At 37.3% G+C, this 22,712-nt stretch overlaps 1 protein-coding gene across 2 annotated transcripts in view; it reads right to left on the reverse strand.

The window, feature by feature from the left end:
* Nucleotides 1–13,836, reverse strand: part of LOC111153230 (interactor of little elongation complex ELL subunit 2) — a 63,613-nt gene extending 49,777 nt beyond the window's left edge. The window contains exons 1-5 of one of the 2 annotated variants that reach the window (XM_022512128.1): nucleotides 13,722–13,836; nucleotides 12,649–12,783; nucleotides 10,351–10,455; nucleotides 3,698–3,959; nucleotides 2,502–2,621 (exon numbers count right to left, since the gene is read on the reverse strand). In XM_022512128.1, coding sequence (XP_022367836.1) covers nucleotides 2,502–2,621; nucleotides 3,698–3,959; nucleotides 10,351–10,455; nucleotides 12,649–12,689 — 528 coding nt within the window. In that variant the 5' untranslated portion in view covers nucleotides 12,690–12,783; nucleotides 13,722–13,836. Of the gene's footprint in view, nucleotides 1–2,501; nucleotides 2,622–3,697; nucleotides 3,960–10,350; nucleotides 10,456–12,648; nucleotides 12,784–12,874; nucleotides 13,065–13,721 lie in introns of those variants that run through there. The other variant, XM_022512127.1, reaches the window with a different exon arrangement.
* Between the last annotated feature and the right edge of the window lie 8,876 nt (nucleotides 13,837–22,712).

Below are 22,712 nucleotides of genomic sequence, written 5' to 3' on the forward strand. Positions count from 1 at the left end.
GTCAGAGAGAGAGAGGGAGAGAGAGCGAGCACAGGCAGACAGAATGGCAGGCAGAGGCAGAGGGAGAAGCAGGCTCCCTGATGAGCAAGGAGCCCGATGTGGGACTTGATCCCAGGACGCTGGGATCATGACCTGAGCCGAAGGCAGCTGCTTAACCAACTGAGCCACCCAGGCGTCCCAACAACTCAAACTTTGATCAACAGAATAAATTGCAGTTTATTCACACAATGTAATAATGCACAGAAATGAAAATGAATGAACTACAACTACAAACTTAGATGCAGATAAATCTCACAAACATAATGAGTGAAGGAAGAATTCTGTTCACATAAAACTCAAAGGCAGGCAAAAGTGAGCTCAAAGAACTACCAAATAAAGTGCATGGACATTATCAACACCAAACTTGTGACAGTGATTACTTCTTCACAAAGGGACAATGTTATTATTAGGAGGGACAGAGGGAGCTTCTAGGTTACTGGGAATGTTTTATTTCTTGACTTGGAAGAGAGCTACATAGGTGTTCACTATATAATTATGTGTTAAGCTGTATATATTCATTCTATATACTTTTCTATAAATATACAGCATTTCATAATATAAAATTAAAATTTTTAAAACACTAAAAAAATCAGAAAAATATCAGTGAACCTTTAGGATGGAGATGTAAATTGGACAAAATATACTGCCAAGTCAATGTGACTAAAAAATAAGACAATGCTGATTGTTAGCTATCAAATAATGTACTTTGTTAACGAACACTTTCATATTTGCTAAATAATTACAACGAGCACTTGAGAATGTATTATGTGTCAGGCATATTTAGTCATTAGGATCATAGCAGTGCACTAAAAAGCACTTATATATAGGTGTTATGGAGAAAGAAAATAAAAAAGAATCAAACATGGTAAAGGGAACCCTGAAAGTGATGCTATTTGTTACAAGGTAATTAGGGATATCCTAATTGAAAGTTGGCATCTGAATAGAGAGACTTAAATCAAGGAACTAATCCATGCACTTATCTGGGGAAAAGCTTGCCAGAAAGATAGGAAGAGTCTATAAAGGCCTTAAAGCAGGACCATGCTTGGAGTATTCAAGTAACACAAAGAGGTCAGTAGGCTGGAGCAGTTAGAGAGGGAGGTTTGTAGAAGATGAAGCAAGCTGGGCTGGGGTCAGGGGATTGAGGGAGTGTGATCATATAGGGCATTGTACAACTTTGTAAAGACCCTCTCTTTCTTTCTTCCTTTTTTTTTTTTTTTTTTTTTAGATTTTATTTATTTGACAGAGAGATCACAAGTAAACAGAGTGGCAGGCAGAGAGAAAGGGGGAAACGGGCTCCCCACTGAGCAGAGAGCCTGATGCGGGGTTCAATCCCAGGACCCTGAGATCATGACCTGAGCCAAATGCAGAGGCTTAACCCCCTGAGCCACCTGGGCGTCCCAAGACCCTCTCTTTCTGGGTGAACTGAGAAAACATTTTAAACCAATGACATGAGGGGATGTTACTTAGTTTTAAAATCAGCATTCTCGTCCCTTCAAAGACACTATTAAAATAGGAACAGCTACAATTCCTTTTCCATACAGAAAAATATGACACTTGGTTTGAGTGTATCATGTGCAGGTTCAGAGAAAATAAAAATGCAATTCTTCCTTTTATTTAGAAGAATCATTCTTCTGGTTCATATTAACAGCAAAATTTCACCTTAAAATATGTCTAAAAAATGGTAAAACTAATATCCTCTGCTGCCCCTAAATTATAGGTAACAGTTGTTTTATTTGTTTTGAATTGTGGTGTAATACACATGAAACTTACCATCTTAACCATTTTTACATTCAGAGTTCAATACTATTGAGTGGATCACACTGCTATATATGACTAGTTTTCAAGACTTCAAAAAAATTCATACTGGTTTTGGCAGAAAAACTCTAATACAATAATATGTATTAATAGTTACCATTTAAGTAGTGCATTCTGAATTTCTTCTAAGCCCACTGAACGATGGTAGGGTACAAAGTATAACGATGTACATGCTTTGCTAATACATTTGCATGAATAATCTAAGTATCAAAAAATGAACTCACAGTTGAAATCCTTCCATTTGGTAGCTGGTTAACCATGAAGATAAAGAATACAAATTTATGTGACTAAGTACTAAATGACCATTCAGATTTTTAAGGACCAAGGTAACGCCTTAAACACCCACTCTCTCACAAGGGAAAGCAGTGCATCAGATCAAACCATCCATGTGAATAAAATATAATTCAATTTTAGTAGTTCAATCAGTAAAAGAAAAAAAATATGGATATACTACTAGTGTATATGATTTTGAGGTTCTAATATTTTATTTTTAAAATACATGCTGAATAAAAGACCTACACACAATTTGATCTCTCAATTGATAATACTGGTATCTTTATATGATTGTGGCAGGAGCATCACACATTTTAAAATGCTGTTATTGCCTATTCCTTGCCAGTTTAAATAAATGTTTTTTTTTTTTTTACCTCTGTGAAGAGACGAGCATCCTCAGAAAGCATGTTATAATCCTGTGCACATTTCTTTGCAGAATTCTGCAAAAACTTTAGGAATTCAGTAACTTCTTCATTCACATGTTTTTTCATATCCTGATTTTTAAAAAAGTAGACATGTCTTGGAATAAGAAGCTTGACTAAAAACAACCACTTCTCAAATAATTTGGACATAAAGACTAATAAAAGTATCCTATCCAAAGGAGAAATCAGAGAAAGAGTAAACACTACTATATAATAATGACAAACTTATTAATAAAAACTTCACAATGTATACAAATTTTGAATCACTATGTGGAACACAGTGAACTATAGGAACATTTGAAACTAACAGATGTTGTCTATCAGCAACGCTTCAATTTAAAAAAAAAAAATCTAACTCCACAAAAATAGAAGAGCAAATTACTAATATTACATTACTTATTGAGGAATTAAGCTTTTGCACAGAATGCTCTTAGTTAACATAAAAAAGACAAACATCCAAATGGAAAAAATGTGCAAAAAACATGAATAGGCAAGGTATGAAAGAAACAAAAATGGCTTATAAAGAAAGACTTATTTTCATTAGTAAGCACTGTACATTAATATAAAACAAAGCATCACCATTTTTTCCATACCAAATTAGAGGCAAAAAGGTAATACCAGGGTTAGAGAAGATTCTTCTTTTTTAAAGAAAACTTTCAAGCAATAGTAGCATAAACAAATTGGCTTAAACTTTTTGCATGACAATTTACCCATGCGTATCTAAGCCTTGAAAAATATGTGTAGATTTGATCTGGCAATTTTAAGAATTTATCTCAAGGAAATAATTATAGATATGAACAAAGAGTTTGCAACCAAGATGTTCAACACAGTATCATTTATATAATTGAGAACTTGAAACTACTACTTAAAGTAATCAAACAAAAACTTAAAATTGGTTCAACGAGCAATGTAAAATTGTTCTGCTAGTACTTAAGATGAACTGGAGTGAAATATGCTCAGAACCAGAGCAAAATGCCTGAACTATAACAGAACCAGCAAAAGAATGAAAGCACCCATGCTCTGTCAATTAAACTCCTTAAATTTTTCATTTTTGTGGCTACAACTACACCTAAAAACATGAAAGCAAAGTTAAAATACTTCCTAGCTTTTAAATATTGTTCACTGACGCTGAAGAATAGAATACATACCAAGTACTGCAAGTAGTCATTTTTATTTATTCCAACAGCTTTGGAATTTGCAGGAATTTTTGCGTATTTAACCAACAAGTCCACATAACTCCTCTGCTCTCTCTGTGAGAAACGAGAGAAACGAGGATAAGGAACTCTTGGTTTTGGAAGAAGAACCATTCCAACTGTGGTTTTAACTTTTTCCTTTGCTTGAGTTGCTGAACTAACTGCCGGCTCATTTTCTACAGAACTTGCTGATGCATTCAAATTTTCTCCTATACGTCTGGAAAAAAAAATACAATTTACAAATATGTGCTTTTCACATGAAGATTACTATCATGGAACTTCATGATTCTCAATCACCAGGGAGAATATAGCGTGATTAACATAGTAAATTCTGGATTATTATCTAACTCTGCCACCTGCATTTTGATGTTTAGCCATTTGGTGTAAATTAAGTATTCTGCAGGATAGGATCACACTACAAGTTTACCTTCAATTATCTGACAGAGAGGAAGAGGCAAAATCCTTAGACAAGTTATTCAATTTGGAACTTTTTCTCCTTTATTCAGCAGACGAAAACTGCTCTTGCCAATTATAATTGCAGATATTTCATGTTCACCTTTATTATAATGCAAGTTGTTTTCAAAAGCTTAAATTCTTCAGTAAGCTGTATTAGTTAATATGGTGAACAAAAGCCACTAGAAGTAGAATACGCTTAGGTTACAGGTTCACAAACTCACTGAGATTCTAAATTTTCTAGTTTCCTTAATTACTTCAAGATTTAAAATGAAAATTCCAACACTGTATTCCATATTTTATGGAAGCAATAGTGGTTTTAGAAAAGTTGAACAATCCTCATCACCCATACATGACTGAGTCCACGGAAGTGTCTTTACGGTTTGAATGAACCTAAAAAGTCTGGCTTATGTATAAAGAAATGCACTAGAGAAGAAAGAAGTAACTAGAGAACCTGTTACCATATTTATGAAATGATACCCCAATTTCTTAAAAAAAAAACAAACCCAAAAAACAAAGAAGCCCTAAAACACCTTTCTACAATAGTAAGATACATGAACACAAAAGTTCTTATCTTGTTCATAATTTGTCGCTATTCCTAGTTTCAACTGTAGTCATCTACATTTTTAATGAGAAAGTTTTAAAATACACAAATACATATACACATACAACTACACTTCTTTGGTCTCTATAATTCCAATTTCCATCAGAGTAACTGTTCACTATGATTTAGTTCCAAATTAAGCAGCAACAGTAACACAAGAGGAAGGGAAACTAATGAGAAGGATGGAGGTCTGCTGGTTCATTCTTCATTCCCTGTTCATCAATACTTAATGAGTGACTGACTACCATGTGTCAGCTTATGCTGGACATGGGAACACTACAGTCTGTACTCTCTGAAACTTTACAATCAAGTGAGATCAGACAAACGAATAGGGAAGAAAGATAAGTAAATATGTGTATCAATAGAGTGTAACTATGGAGATCTCAGGTTTCCAAACTGAATTTACTGAATAGGTAACCAAGAATCCTAGGATAACATGATCAGGGATTAAGAGGGAGAAGGGAAAAGCAGTGAATTGGGGGGAAGGGTGCCCTGGGTGGCTCAGTCAAGTGTCTGCCTTCTGCTTGGGTCATGATCTCAGGATCCTAAGATGGAGCTCCACATCAGGCTCCTTGCTCAGCTCAGCAGGGAACCTGCTTCTCCCTCTTCCTCTGCCTGCTGTTCCCCCCTGCTTGTGCTCTCTATCAAATAAATAAAATCTTAAAAAAAAAAAAAGGAGGGATAACAGGGAGGGGCAAGAAATATTTAGAGCTATGGTTCTGAAATATGACAGTATAAATTTCTTTAGGGAATTTCAGAAGATGGTGGTTGTATCTTGGTTGTTACAAAAGAAGGGAAAATTAAAGGCATGTAGAGGTGAGGAATATTATCAGCCAGTAATGTAATGTATCAGAGTGTACTACACAACTTTCAAAGCTTCCTTTAGACTTTCTCTCTTTTTTATAAGATTTTATTTATTTATTTGACAGAGGTCACAAATAAGCAGAGAGGCAGGCAGAGAGAGGCGGGGGGGGAGGGGAGGGGGCACGCTCCCTGCTGAGCAGAGAGGCCCATGTGGGGCTCGATCCCAGGACCCTGAGATCAGGACCTCAGCTAAAGACAGAGGCTTAACCCACTGAGCCACCCAGGTGCCCCTAGGCTTTCTCTTAATCATACACAAACAAATCTGGTCTGTTATTAGTTATCCTAACATTTTATTCTCTTTTATTTTTATTATTCTTCTATGGCAACGTTTATATTAACCTCTCTTAAATCCAACCTTGTTGGGGTGCTTGGTGGCTGAGCTGGTTAACCGTTTATCTTCAGCTCAGGTCATGTTCCCAGAGTCCCATGATCAAGCCCTGCATCTGGCTCCCTGCTTAGTGCTGAGTCTGCTTCTCCCTTTCCCTCTGCCACTGCCCCTGCCTATGCTCTCTCTCTTGCTCTCATTCACTCTCAAATAAATAAAATCTTAAAAAAAAAAAAAATCCAACCTTGTTCATTTTAGCTGGTGCATCTGCCTACTTCATTATACCTTCTAGTGCAATAGTATCTATGCATTTACATATTAAAATATATAAATTATTTCCTTTGATTTCACAATTATATATCTAAGACATTATTTTAAATAATGTCTGTGGCTATTATTACCTATGAATTTTAATTCAGGCTAGCAAAGGAGGTATCTTATTTCTCATAAATATTTGTTACAAAAAGTGGTAGGGTGTTGGTCTGATAAGGCTGAGAATTATTAATCTAGATCTGTGTCTGGACAAAGGTGTTTCAAATCAGCTTTATAATACTAGAATAATTGTGGTAAAAGTGCCAAGATTCTTAGAAAAATAAAACTTAAAAACTTAAGGCCCTAAAATAAAGCAAAATATCCAGCCCCACCCTGTAAGAGCTAAACTAAAGATGGAAAACTAATCAAGAAAGCTGGTTAGTGACTGGGAAAAGAATTTTGGAAATTAAAATAAGGAAGCTTAGATTGGCTCTGAAAATAATACAGGTGAAAGAAGACATACTTAGCTACTAAAGTTTCTCAATAACTGTATAAAAATAAGCATATTTTAGGTTAACAAAATGAATATTAACTGCTGATCTTGGGAGAAATTTATTACAGCAAATTGATTTCTCACTAGAAAATGTCTTGAGAGCTATTCAAACCTAACAGTATTGTGTCCGCAACTCTTAACAATACTGCTTCACAGCTGTCTCTCTGAATATGAGAACATGTCTGTCCTTGTGGCACAAACTGGCAAATTTAATTAAGCTGCTGCAGCAACAAGATGCTGACTCAGATATGCCAGAGTAGGAATGTCAAGAAATTCTAGCAGTTTAAATTGGCTACATTCAGCAAAGAATGAAATGGCAGCACATCAAGATCATTTCCAAGTGCAGTGCTGTCAAAATCTTCATCAGGGTGCAAGCCAAAAGCATCTGACAGGGTTTCTCTATCCACATTTACAGCATTATATTTTATTTTAGTTGATGGTTTGAAGTTTTCCCCCTTCATTTTGTCAACCACCTATTCTCTTTTTTTGCTTAAAGTTTCTTTAAAAAAAAAAAAAAAAAAAAGGCAGAATTCAAACTTTTAGTCTCCTATGCTTCAAGTCTACTGGTTTGGGTTGCTTCTTTAAGTAGCATTTGGAAATGGTGCTCCTAGCCCCCATCTAAAGTCTACCTATACCTCCTGAATTTGATTTATACTTTTCTATATTAAACTTGTTAAAATTTCATAATTTTTATTTGAAGCCACTTTCCCCATTGTTGGCTCAAAACTCAGTTATAAGTGTCTACAACCAAAACTTTAATTTAAAAAACGGTAAATGTTTACCTTCCAGTAGAGGGAGAAGGGTTGAATAAAAACCTCCTACTGTAGAAAGCAGAGTAATTAGAAGTATTTTCCCAAATATGTTAGAGAACACACAAAAAAACACAAAATTAGGGCTAATAAAAATTTTACATTTTTCCTAATTTTACCACTAATAAAATGTCTGTAAATTAATAATCTGAAAATCCACTCCTTACTGTAACAAGACTTAATAAAATTCAACGTGAGCAAAAAATATTAGAAACATATGAAATCAGTGCCTTAGGTCTTTATTTTTTCTATCTAAAAGGTAAATTATACTAATTATTTTGTGCTATACAGAAATATAAAGAAAAGAAAAGCATATTCTAAGAAGAAAATATTTTAGAAGCTGTATGCAATTGCCAGCGAGATGTCATCTCCCTTATATAATTCAGACTATAACCCACACCTATGACATGCTGACTAGAGCTAAATTTGAGAACAATTAAAATAATTAAGAAGCAGTACAGGACGAAGATTAATGTTAAAAATTTTTAGTCTGAAAAGATGAAGGCTGAGATAAAAGAACATAGAGTGGTGAGAAGTTTTTGTTTTCTGTTTTTTTAAGATACATGTTCATTTTACTTTCAAAAAAAGGTGAAGATATGCATTTTTACCCTCATCTTCCAGGATACTAGAATTGGTAGATACTCTTTGATTCAAATAAACAAAGGCAATTTTCTGATAATAAGTTTTAAGAAATTAAAAAAAGAAATTAAGTTATCCTCAAGAAATGGTACTAGTTGAATAACAAATATATTTTTAAAAATCCTTGGATGCATTTATGTGGGATCTACTCAACCTTCTGTAAGTGATATTAGCAAAGACAATATAATTATGCACTTAGGCAAGAATGTTGCTTTTAAAATCGCCTCTTTTTACAACATCTACTTGCTTTTATGTGAACTTACTCATTCATCTGATGAATCAAAAAAGCCCTTTTTAAAAAATGTTTTCAGTGGCATTCTGGTAGCATCTATCAAAACAAAAAATATATACGTATTTTCTCTTATAGGAATTTATCCTACTTAATACCAGCATATATATAAAAAGGGTGCTCAGTGTTTTAATAAGAAAGGAATGGAAACAACCTATAAATGAGTATCAGTAGGGTCTATTAATTGATTCCACAGACATCCTTAAAGGTTCAGATGCAAAAGTATGGGTTGAGAGTATAAAATCAGTATATTTTTTCTTTTTATTAAAAAAATTTTTTTTAATGTCATGTTAGTCACCATACAGTAGTACATCATTAGTTTTTGAACAAATATTTTGTACAAACATCATTAGTTTTAGTACATCATTTAGCTTTCCATTCTTGCCATGGTTCATTGTTTGCATATAACACCCAGTGCTCCATGCCAAATCAGTAATTCTTAAAAGCTCCAGAGTATAATGAGCGAATATGGCAAAGGAGACTGAGAAATACCACCATCACCATAAAACTAGGAGAGTGAGAGATCTTCATAGTCGAGAGGCCACCGATGATCTTGAGAGGGGAAGTTTTAGTAGACTAGTGCAGGTGGAGGCCAGATTAGAGGGGGATGTTCAGTGAAAGCAAATGTAGTGAGATGTGCAACCAAGTGTTTTATTAATCCATTCTCCCAAACTGTCTTTTGACTGGAGAGTTTAATTCATTTAAAATAATTATTGACAGGGAGGGACTTTCTATTATTGCCATTTTGTTAAACATTTTTTGCATGTCATAGTTTTTTTGCCCTCATTTCCTCCTGGCAAACACATACAAGTTTTTCAAGAAATCTAAGTACAAATAACAGAAGAGGTAAGAAAGTAACATGGAGTCCAGGGATTGAGACAGGAAAAATCTGTGCACCTTTAAACACTGATCAAGAAAAAATGAAAATATAGCAGTAGGAAGGGATGCTAATTGACAGAAAGGGTACTGAGAAGGCAGGAACAGATGGGGACCCATTCCAAACAGAGGCCAGAAATACGCTTCCTCAATTGCAAAATGAATGGAGAAGGATGAAAGCAAATGTTGAGCTCCTCTAGAGAAGCTTCCCATTCCTCACTTGACATATTTACAGTCCATTCTAATAAACCCAATTGGTTTCAAGCCTCATCCACAACAGAGTAGAAATAGCCAATCACAAAGGAAAGAGCTGTTACAGGCAAGCAAGCAGTAAGAAGGGAAAATTATCATTCAATAGGCATGCTCATATCAGAGAGGAAAAAAATCTCTGGAAATTTAGCAGTATCTATTAAAATATAAAATGCTTATGCCATCTGATTGAACTCAATTTCTATGAAATTATAAAAATGATTACAAAATTTCTTCAATGCATTATTTATAATTACAAAAAAGAGGAACACATTTTGCAATATCAGACTTGCTAAATAAGTTAAAAGTATATCTATATAATGAAGTATTATGCAACAATTAAGATTAAGCTATATATAGAGGCATGGAAAGATACATGAAATATTATTTTAAATGAAAAAAAGCAAACTGCAAAACAGTTTTATAGTATTTTACATTATTTATAGTATGATCTCATTTTTGTTTTTATATCTCTGTGGATAAAGGTCCAAAAATATTTGTTAATATATATCTATATATACAAATACACATATACCAAAGACTAGTCATCCTTGGGTACTGGATTCTTCCATTTTTTAAATTTTTACATTTTCAGAATTTGAATGTTTAATAGTGGATACAGATATGAAACTTCAATTGTCAGAAAAATAACAGTGAAATATGAAAATAAACAATAAAATAAATGAATATATTACCTGTTAGATAAAACACATAGTTCTTTTAAACTTGGAGCCATGGAATGGTCTTTATAATTTTCTCGAGAGAAAAATGTCTTAAGGCCATTTTTTGGGGAAACATCCCTGTGAAACAAAGTAATTTACTTATATTTGAAAATTCAAAATCTCATGCCAGCCTAAGCAGCATAATGGTACAATTGTAGTTTACAACTACATGCCCCCTACAGCCCCTTTCCTAGATAATCACCTCTTAATAATTTTAATTTCATGTATCAGATGTTTGAGTTTAGATGTTTTACTTGGATAGCTTTTAGCCTAGGCTCAATCTGAAACTCTCCTGTTCAAATAATCAGCCTTGCTTTTTCCATTAATACCCAATTAAAGGGGCGCCTGGGTGACTCAGTGGGTTAAGCCTCTGCCTTCGGCTCAGGTCATGATCTCAGGGTCCTGGGATTGAGCCCACATCAGGCTCTTTGCTCATCAGGGAGCCTGCTTCCCCCTCTCTCTCTGCCTGTGTCTCTGCCTACTTGTGATCTCTGTCAAATAAATAAATAAAATCTTTTAAAAAAAAATACCCAATTAAACATCAGAGATACTTAAGAGTTAAAGACAGAACAGACTGAGGTAGAGTAAGAGTCTGTCAGGGGCAGGGCTCACCTCAGGCTCTGTGGCATAACATTTAAGATGTTTGGCTGCTGAAAGAAAATACTTCTCAACTTAATTTTGTTTCATGCATTATTGTGCCAGGTCACAAGACAGCAGCTACAAAGACTAACTACCCTACCTATTCTCATTAACTTGGCAAATGTGATAAATGGTGTGCCTCAGCTACTTCTAAAGTCTTATATGATTTTCTATAACATCATAATTAGACGTAACATATTACATATAGTAAAGAACCAATAAATGCTGGTTGAAGGAATTAAAAACAATGAGAACCATAACCTAGAAAGGACAAAGATTATTAAGATTCTGTGGAAAAACGTAGTTCCAAGGGCTACAATACTGTGCAAAGGCTGTAAACTACATTTGGTTTCATAATGTCAATGGCATTTAAGAGCATCTGTGCAGCATCTGAACACATTCATTATGGTAAGGAGCTTAAATGTATACAACTCCTAAAATTTAAAACAGAACAATCTATTAAATGGTAACTTCTGGCTGGCCCATTTCCACACAGGAAATTTTAGCATTATTTACCCCACACTGATTGTTTTTAAAGGTGTTTATCAAAAAACAAACAAACAAAAACCCCACAACTATGGTTAAAGTATAAATGATAAAAATTAGAATGTCTTGCTTGCTATGCAAGTGTAATTTCTTATTACGTGTTAAGGTACTGTTTCTGTGAAAGCTCATTAAGTTATAAGGTTTTTGGTTTGTTTTTTTTTTTAAGATTTTATTTATTTGTTTGACAGAGATCACAAGTAGGCAGAGAGGCAGGCAGAGAGGTAGACAGGAGGAAACAGGCTCCCCGCTGAGCAGAGAGCCGCATGTGGGGCTTGATCCCAGGACCCTGGCATCATGACCTAGAGCCAAAAGCAGAGGCTTTAACCCACTGAGCCACCAAGGCACCCCAGTTAAAAGGTTTCTGCATATCATACAAAAACAAACTCATGGGCTCAAGGACAGTGAGCTCCTTGGGGGGAAGGGAGCACTGTTTGCAAAAATAAACAAACAAAAAACTTATTGAGCTCATACTGATTGAATCTTATGATTCAATCAGGTACTATATTAAGTCATCTTTGTCATCTCTTGTAACTTTAGTATTCCTCTTTGGCTAGCGAATAGTGGATGCTCAGTAAATCTGTGTTGATTTAGAACAGCACATGTGTTGGAGCCCTACAGAACTACACTTACCAAGTCTTCTATTTGTGAAGTTCTCATACACTTCTAAAACACAGTCTATGCATTTATATTATCACTTGGGTATAGGTTCTCATATAATAAAATGAAGCTTGTCTCTTCTTAAAGAGGTCTTTCTATTAGTTGTACAGAAATGGGCAAGGTTCTTGGAACGCAAGAGAGTCCTAGTCTCTCTCCTTCACTAAGAGACGAATGAAAAATAGTAATAACATGATGGAGTTATATCTAGTAGCAATGTGAGTGATGAACTTTTATCATTTTAGGAGGGAAGTGCAATCAGCTATGACTCAAAAGTACTCAGTACGTGCAAGTAAGACCAGGGTATAGTTTGAGCCACTAGTATCTTCTTTTTGTTTCCTCCAAATCTCTCCAGGCCAGAAGCCCTCCTTTCCTAATCCAGCCACCAGTCCCACTTGACTCCTCTTTAGATTTCAAACAGATTTAACTCACCAGTTCAGCCTTGGTTCACCCATGGCCATCATGGAGCTCATATTCCTAGGTTTCTGCTTCACTCTATCTCACAATTCTGCTGCCTGGCAGTGGAGACTCCAGCGGAGGCAGAATTTCTCCAGAATCTACACTCAACTGAGGAAAAACAAAAGGTCAAGATCAAAAGCAGGTGACTGGCTGAGCCAGGGGCTGTTAACTTAAGTGTGTAAGAACCTGTAACACCTACCCTCAACTGACAGGGACACCTAAAACAGAATACAGCACACTGATGAATACTCCCCAGGTTCTTCGCAGAACAGTATGGCTGATGTAGGAGTCCTTTTCCATTTAACTTACTCCAGTAAGGTAACTTTCAGAACACTCACTGTGGAAATGAAGAGTCAAAACTGAATGGTGTTCTCATTGTTTACATACTATATCACTTAAGGACATGGAGCTTAAGTTCTTAACTCAGCTCCCCTCTATTCCCTTGCTGCCCAAATAAATCTTGCTTCCGTTTTCCCAATCATACACAGTTGTGGGACAAGATTCTGGCAAGCAATGCTGGACAAAATCTCCCTGGAAATCAAGAATCTTTCAAAAAGAACCTCACTTTTGAGGAGACTGAGGTCCAGGTGACTTAAATGACATTTCACAGAATCATACAAAGGAATCACCTGGATGGCAAATCTGACTTGACCACTCTACGTTCTGAGCTTCTCCTGTTACCCCCAAACGTACCGATAAAGTAGTATGTGAGAACCTAGCAGTCAAATTGAGGAGTCGGTCTCTCCTGACGGGCCTGACCTGCCCCCAAATAATCCACCTGGGGTTGGGGAGGGGGGGGGTTAAGGAAGACAAAAGGAATGGCTGAGGGAGAGGGGACGGAAGGAGAAACAAGGTTCCAGTAAGACAAGTAAAGGGGCGAGCAAAGCCGGGGGGGGGGAGGGGGCCGCGCCAAAACCTGGAGCGGAGGGTCCTGGCCTGGCCGAGGGGGCCGCCATGTTCCCTCCTCCCGCCCTCACGAGCGTGCCTGCGGGCAAGGCAGCGCCCTCCCTTCCGCGTCTCGGCTGCAAGGCATCCTTTCCGCCCACCTCGTGGTCCGCGGCGGCTCTGACCCGGGCCGCGGCCCCCACTCCACACGCTCCACCCCACTCCTCACACTGTCGCGCGCGCTCTCGGAAGGCCTTATTTAAAGGACGTGGCCGCGCCGCCTCGGACCTGCGTAATGACGTCATCAGCGATGCGGCGGGCGGGGTCCGTGTTCTCTCCACTGCGGTACTCCGGGTACTTCGGCTGGAAACTGTGAGGCTGGTTTTGCTGGGGTTATTCCCGCGGAAGGGGCTAGGGGCTATGCGTTGTCCTAGAAAAGTCCTTGACTTTCGGGGGATGATAAGTTAGAAGAGGGACAGGCGACAAGTACAGTACTGGGAAGACCTAAACAGACTTGGTTGTGACCTTAGGCAAATGTATTAGTTTCCCTCTCCCTGTTTCCTCATCTGTAAAATGGAGCTATTAGCACCTTCTTAGGGTTTTGGAAAGGATTAAGTGAAATAATGGATGAAGCTGTGCTCTGCATGGTACTTGGCATATAATAAGCACCTCCACTCCATCCCCACTCTATTTCCAGATGTCAGTTTCTACCAGCAACCACTCTGGTGGCTCCCCACTAATTTTATTTTCATTCACTAAGGAAATATTTATTGAGCACTTTAAAATTTGTGTTTGGTGCTGGGTACACATAGGACTAAGGCCCAATACCCGTGTTTCCAAGAGCTTTTGATCATTGGGTTTCTTTCACATTAAAAAATATAAAGCAACATAGAAAGTAGTAAGCTCCTTAAGAGAGATTGTATGAGTTCATAGAGGGAAAGACATTACTAAATAGAGGGACAGAAAGCAGCTTTGGATAGCTGAAGATATATAATGAATACTTACATGTCAGTTACCACATTGGGAACTTGATATGGCAGCTCATTTGAAGAATTTGAAATATGTAGATTATGGGAAAGGGCGTTCTAGAAAGGGGTTTACTGCGTAAACCTATTGCATGAACAAGTCCAGTTTGTATGCTAGCAGGAAAGCATGTTTTAAATTTTACAATGATTTATGATACTGTTTAAATAATGTTTACACAGAAATTATACTTCTATTAAAAATCTGCCTTGAATACAGTGACCCTTAGGTAATTTATTTTGCCAGGAATGCAAGGACTATAAAGAGTAGTAGAGGAAAAGGGTTTGAAAAATAGATTGGGATTAAGCCACAGAAGAACATATAAGCCAGACTCAGGATTCTGACTTTATTGTACAAGAAATAAAATGCTGGACTGTGGAGTGGAGGTTGCTTATCAGCAGAGGAATGACACAGTAGGAGTTTCTATATTTCAGGAAAGTTTATCTGGCAATGTATTGAATGAGTTGTAGGGAAGAGGCAGGTTAGCAGACAATGCTTGTGAATACTGGCTAATCAGCTGGAACAATGGCTGGCACTGTACCGGTAGCCTGTATCAGGTGAGTGATGTTGACAGCTTGTGCTAGGACAGAGATGGACATCAAGGCAGTGTAGAATTCCACGTGTTGGGTACTATCTCATAAAGCATGCAGTCAGAGAGAATTGAGAGTCCTGTCCTACTCTTTAACAGCTGCTTAAGAAACAGCTCAAGAATTGTCCAAGCACTTAGGCTGCTGGTATCAGCCCATAGTAGTGTGTTATGGTAACATCACCAGACATGAGCTGTGTTGAGATTACAGATTATCATCAAAGAGCATGCTCTGATTTGGTGTATTTGATTTCTGGTGGTTGCAGGATAGCACACAGAATCAGAATTTTTAGAACCAGAAGGAACTTTGGAGATTACCTAGTCCAACTCATTTTCCTGATAAAGAAACTGAGGCCCAGGTTGTCAAATGACTTTTCCAACATTAAATGATCAGTGATAGAATGGATACTAAAAATTAGGTCTTATAACTCTTACCATTACAATACATTAGATACATGTATCCTTTCTTCTTTATGCTCTACTTGTGAGCCAGAAGCAATTTAGTGAAAACAACATAGATTTTTGGAGTCTAGCTGATACCGGTTTTTTCTCAGTTTTCCTGCTCACTGCCAGTGTGATCCTACACATGTGTCTCCTCTTTGAGCCTTCGTTTCCTAATTGGGTAAAGGAGACAGTAATATCTCACCTACAGAGTTGTTGTGAGTATTAGAAGTAACATGTAAAAAGTACATTGCAAAGAGTAGATGTTCAACGTAAAATAGTCAGCATATAGTTTTTTTTTCTGCCTGCCAAAAACACAAAAACCCACAGTGGAGGTGGCATTGTAAATAGATGATTACAATACAAATAAGAAATGGCAAACATACACACACGCACACAACACATGCACACATACACACATATAAATATATTGATTCTCTGGGAACACAACGAGGAAGGAACTTACTCTGATGAGACAGCTTAGGTACCAGTTCAGAAAAGTTTAATTTACATTGCGTTTTAAAAGGTGAGTTGGGGGCGCCTGGGTGGCTCAGTGGGTTAAAGCCTCTGCCTTCGGCTCAGGTCATGATCCCAGGGTCCTGGGATCGAGCCCCGCATCGGGCTCTCTGCTCAGCGGGGAGCCTGCTTCCTCCTCTCTCTCTGCTTGCCTGTCTGCCTACCTGTGATCTCTGTCAGATAAATAAATAAAAAAAATCTAAAAAAAAAAAAAAAGGTGAGTTGGAGTTCTCTGTGTAGAGAAGGGGTTGTGGGTTTTCAGTAGGGAAAAAGTGCAGAAATGTAAAACAGCACTGCATGTTTTGGGGAAGGGGGAAAGCTACTGCACTGTTGTGTGTGTGGGAAATGAAAGCCATTGGACTGGAAAGGGAGAAGGGGATAGAGACTTCATGCCATATTAGAGAATTTGGACGTTGGACTTTACTCTGGGTGATAGAGAAACCAGTGTGTGTGCCTGTGAGTGCATACTTTTTTTTTTTTTTTTTTTAAGATTTTATTTATTTATTTGACGGAGACACAGCGAGAGAGGAAACACAAGCAGGGGGAATGGGAGAGGAAGAAGCAGGCTCCCCGCTGAGCAAGGAGCCCAATGCAGGGCTCGATCACAGGACCCTGGGATCTTGACCCAATCCAGAGGCAAACACCCAATGTCTGAGCCACCCAGGCACCCTGTGAGTGCATACTTTTAAAACAGGTTTATTGAGGGGCGCCTGGGTGGCTCAGTGGGTTAAGCCGCTGCCTTCGGCTCAGGTCATGATCTCAGGGTCCTGGGATCGAGCCCCGCATCGGGCTCTCTGCTCAGCAAGGAGCCTGCTTCCTCCTCTCTCTCTGCCTGCTTGTGATCTCTGTCTGTCAAATAAATAAATAAAATCTTTAAAAAAAAAAAAAAAACAGGTTTATTGAGATGTAATCTATGTATCATAAAATTCACCCATTTTATTTGTATCATTCATTAATTTTTAGTAAATGTGTGGAGTTTTGCAACCATCAGTCAACGCCGCCAAGTTTTAAAACATTCCATTACCCTGAAAAGGCCTTTGTGTCTTTTTGCAGTTAATCTCTCTTCCTACCTTCCAGCCCCAGGCCAACACAAATCTGTTTTCCATCTCTATATATTTGCCTTTTCTGGTCATTTCATATAAGTAAAATTATGCAATATGGATTCTTTCTCTTGGCAGAATATTTTTTAAGATCATCCATGTTGCAATAGGTGTTAGTAGTTTCGTTGCTGAATTATAGTGCATTTATGGATATGCCCCATTTTGTTTATCCATGCAATGGTTGACAGACATTAGATGGTTTCCACTTTTTGGCTGTTATGAGTAATGTTGTTATGAGCATCTGTTTACCAGTCTTTGTGTAGACTTTGTATTTTCATTTCTCTTGGGCAGACACCAAGGAGTGGAATTGTTGGACTGTGTGTTAATTTATGTTTAACTCTTTAAGACCCTACCAAACTATTTTCCAAAGTGATCATATTTTATTCTGTGGATTTTTAGGCAGAAGAAAGAGTTGGTTTTCCGTTCTTCCTAAACTGAAAAACAAACTCAGAAGTTGAGTGAGAAATCAATCTCATTTTAAAAGAATTTATAACAGTAGGTACCTGAGTTTATAAAATGTTTCATTGAAACAAATTTCAAAAAAGAACTCTTAAAATGGCAACCACCTAGCTAACTGAAGTTATTACAGTTGCTTCCAGTTGTATTTGTTCTTGTGGACCAAGTCAAGACAGAGAAATATGCATGATCATCTATTTTTTGTTAGCACCAAATCATTTTCCTACCGTTTACCTAGTGAACTCCCTCTGCTTGATTTGCGATGAAGTAAGTCTTGGAGAGTTGATTGTGTGGCAACTACCTCACTCAGGGAATTGCTTCATGAACTTACAATCATCCATAAGGTCCTCTCAGAATGAGAATTCAGAAATAGTTCTCTAGGCAAGAGGTTTTGATCTAGGAATCGATTGAGAGCTATTGGGGGAAATACTGTTGCCAATAGTAATTTGTTCAAATCTGGCTTTTCAGCATAAATGTATTTCAAGTGGGGAGGGAATTATCATTACTCCTGAAAACCAACACAGTGCTCTGGCCCAGGCTATCCGGTTTCAGAGGAGAATGGCTAACATGTTCAAAATTTTCTACTCAGAAGATGATATTTTGTGAAGTATATTTCATAGTGTACTGTATCACATGGTCCCTGTACTAAAAACAACCCAGAACTAACTGTTCATCTGAATGCTGATCTTTTATAGGGGACCTCTAATCCTCCCACAGAGAGAGGCTGATGACCAAAGAGATCATTTCAAGTAAGATAAGCGAGCCATTATTTAGCTTTGTCTTTAGAATACAATGTGTATTTTATTGGAGGAATAAAGAAAGTATGGTAGAAAAGGTAGGTGTGAGATTTGTTAGGTTACTACCATAATTTTGGGTGAGGATCTTCTTAAAATTAGTTTTTGTTCTTTAAGCACAGAACAATGAATAGTTGAAGCAACTGCTCCCCCACAAAGAGGAAATCATCCTGGAATTAATAATGTTGTTTGAGGAGCCCATTGAGTGGATAAGCAACGAGTGGATTGCTAAGACATGACTATATTTTACTGGAGTATAATAATAGTCCCCTTCCTAAGGAGTAAAAAAAAATCCAGAGACAAAGTCAATGTAGTAAGACTCTTTTATCTCTTTCCAACATCAGAGATAAATGACATTAGAAAATTAAAAAAAGACTTTTCTCCAGCTCACAACTAGTGGTACAGTGAAATTAGAGTGCGTGTTAATTTAGCAGAGGCTTCCGCCAATATTGAGAGTCTAGGCTTGCCTTAAGAAAAGTTGAGGATCCATCAGTGTGATTCTTCTGGAATCCAGGAGTGTTCTCTTGACAAAAATTTCGGGCTTCCTCCCATGTTCCTGAAATCCCTTAGGTAAGAAAGTTTTTTTCTTCTCGTCTCTGGGAACTTATATGATATTAACAGTCTCTTTTAGACCATGGCTTTGAACAGTGCTGGGCCGTATCTCCACTTTCTTGTTCAAAAGGGGAAGTGAACGTGCCCAGCTGCACCTCAGCACATCAGCAGTTACCTTCCACAGCATATTGTCTTTTCAGAGACCTGTCATGAGAAGCCAAGGCCAGCTCTGCACTGGTCCATTTGACCCTGGGGCATGTTAAAAGTGGAAGTCTAATTTGGGGGGCTAGACTGATCTTGCCTCTTGAGACAAAGCTTAGTAGTAACAGTGCCAAACCAAGACATACTGTGGTCAGGTCTCTTCTATGATTATTACTTTTGCTTTTCCCTAAGAGGTTTTTTTTTTTTTGTTTTTTTTTTAAAGATTTATTTATTTATCTGACAGACAGAGATCACAAGTAGGCTGAGAGACAGGCAGAGAGAGAGATGGGGAAGCAGGCTCCCCGCTGAGCAGAGAGCCCGATGCGGGGCTCGATCCCAGGACCCTGAGATCATGACCTGAGCCGAAGGCAGAGGCTTTAACCCACTGAGCCACCCAGGTGCCCCTCCCTAAGAGGTTATTAACCTGACATTTGTTTTCCTTTCCAGTTCTCCCATGAGATCGTTAGGTAAAGAATGGTAAGAAATCCCTCTTCTGCTCCAGTTACACTGTCCCTCTTGAAGCTGGGCAAGTTAATCCATGATGGAGAGATGAGTGTAAACCATTGTTTTTATCAGAAGGAGCTTTAGGCATGGGTTTGGCCAAAGGCCAGGAGGTGACAGATTTCATAACTCGACCTCCATTATTTCCATTAATTCCCAATTTCCTGAGATACTAGAAGGTGGTGAACATTTACAATTATATAGAACTTGACAGTCTACAAATATTTCACATGCATAATCTCATTCTTCCTCTTCTCTGAGGCAGTTGGAAATAAAAGCAGGAGTAGGGACTGTCACATGAAGCAACTTTGGGAATCAGTTCAAATATTTATTTTCTTGAGTGCAAGAGACACTTAGGTATTGTAGTATGCCTGTGGAGGAAAATGCCAACTCAGTTGCTTTTATTCTGACTTCAGGATATTTTATAATTTGGATGTCCTTGACATTACTTTCAAAATAATTTATGATGAGGTGTTTTGCATCATTAAAATAGTGTGATACTTAGCTGATTTTAAATTTATTAGTTTACTCCTATATAATCTACTCAAGAGGTGGTTGGCTTGGGGTAGGGCAAAGACAGCTCAGGTAAAGTAAGATTTTTTAAAGTCTTTGGCATCATTTCTGACATTCCATTTTAATAATTTCCAAAGCAAACATGACAAAGTATGGTGTGCATTCAGGATTTCTCCCCTCCTATACATCAGGGCAGACAACACTAACCAGTCATGGCATCCTTCTTTGAGACAGCAAGCAGCCTGAGAATCCTCACTTCTGCATTTCTGGCAGCTACAACCAATCAATAGATATTATCTCACAAGTTCAAAGTTCTTTCATTGACTTCTCTGATCCAAAGGGTAGCATGATCCTTCTATACATTTTTCCTTCAGCAAATGGAAATGAATGATTTTTATTTTATTTTTTTTGAAGATTTTATTTATTTGACAGAGGAGAGACAGTGAGAGAGGGAACACAAGCAGGGGGAGTGGGAGAGAGAGAGAAGCAGGCTTCCCACTGAGCAGAGAGCCCGACATGGGGCTTGATCCCAGGACCCTGGGATCATGACCTGAGCCGAAGACAGTCGATTAAAAACTGAGCCACCCAGGTGCCCCAAAATGAATTATTTTTTAAAAAGTACTGTACTACGCACCAGTACTTCTCAAACTTTAGTATGCAAACCAATCACTTGGGGATCTTGTAAAAATGCAGATTCTGATTTAGTAGGTATGGGAAGGTGCCCAGAATTTTGCGTTTCTAATAAGGTGAAGGTCATAGGTGATGTCATTGCTACTGATCTGTGGACCACACTTTGAGTAGCAAGGTTCTACTAGCCCATTTTCTGGAGACAAAATGTGAACTAGAAAACTATGTACAAGGCAACTCAATAACCATTAAAAAAGAATAAAAACAAGGCAAGTGTTCCATTAGAAGCTGAAGTTTTATTATAGGATAACAGTACATAAAGCACATCTAAAATTGATGTGTTCAATGCACTTTTAATAAAGGTAATGTAATATTAAAGGTACAGTTTCTAAGTACAATATAACAACATTCATATTAGAATGAAAATTGGAGTATTTAAAAGACAACATTAAATCTCTCTTTTTTTTACAGCTTGTATTTACAAAATGAATCAAAATATTTTTTTTAAATTGAGGACTCAATAAAATAACAAACAGCTGGAAAGAAGCAGACTACTGTAAGAGTGAATTGAAAAGAAAACCCAATGTAAGTGAAACGTTGGATGATCCTCCAATAAAGATCATTAGCAAAGTTTTAGTACAATACTATTTTTAGGATTCCCATAAATGGCTTGCATTTTTAGTGTGGCAGAAAAGGAGTTTTTACATACTGTACACAAAACAGACAGCATATATTTATAGGTACAGTATTACTGTTTCCAAACTTGCATGTATATTTACAGAAGGCTGAGTTTGTTACTCACAGAGTTTTGTGAAATTTGTGTGCTTAATCTTCAAGACCTACACACAATTAGAATCAGCATTTCATGTGGTCTTTTTAAACGTGGCTTTAATACTTGGTTGTAGAAGAAAGTGTTAACCATAAGGCTTGACATACTTTATAAATTCACCAAAAAAAAAAAAAAAAAAAAAAAAAAAAAATCCCAGGAAAAAATTTTAGTTGGGGCACAGTTGTCATTTAACAATTATCAAATGCTGACAGTGCTGGCCATTGTGTAGACACAAAGAGATACAATCTCTACTCTCGGGAAGTTTAGGATACTAAATGATGCTTAAAAAACAAGCAGAAAAACAGGTTTCAATCTCTAAGTGAAGCAATAAGGAATGATGTGATTTGTAGTAAAAGAGATTTCTCCCTAAACTGTAGCCAATTCACTTTAAAAGGTTAACTATTAGCATTCGCTCTCATTAACCACATGATTGCATTTATAATTAAGGTAACAGCAACTCTTCCATAAAAATGGAAAATGTCTAGAATTGTGGGTAAATATGCAGTGCACGGAAGCCAATAACCATGGCTTGAGAATTTATCACCTTCAATTACAAAAAGTGCAGTAAACAGAAACATTTGCTCTATATTTATAAATTGCTCAAAAATCTTTGCTAAAGATCTTACAAATTCAGTAATATTACAGAACAATTCTAATCAATATTTAATAAGGTTAACTACATCCTTAGTTAGATATTTGATATACTTTGATTTTTAACAATGCCAATAGGTCTTGGGAGAAGAGGTGAAAGAGTTTAACTAAGCTCATTATTAAATGACTTTTAAAATGAAGGTCTTTCGCTCAGTTCATGGAACTGGTTGAGGTCATACTGAAACAGAATGTCCCTTGTTAAATTTGCTTTATGGCCCATGTTCTGCCATGATAGCGGGTGTCTCCATGCTTCTCATGGCTCAGGTAGGAGGGGAAAGGTTTATTCTGCCATCAAGCCACCAAGGATATTTTATATAAATGCCTATTATCTATAATAGGAGATAAGTACACAACTCTGTCAG

The sequence above is a fragment of the Enhydra lutris genome, unplaced genomic scaffold (genome assembly GCF_002288905.1).
Source record: "Enhydra lutris kenyoni isolate GAN:26980312 unplaced genomic scaffold, ASM228890v2 scaffoldscaffold31, whole genome shotgun sequence".
Classification (NCBI taxonomy): Eukaryota; Metazoa; Chordata; class Mammalia; order Carnivora; family Mustelidae; genus Enhydra; species Enhydra lutris.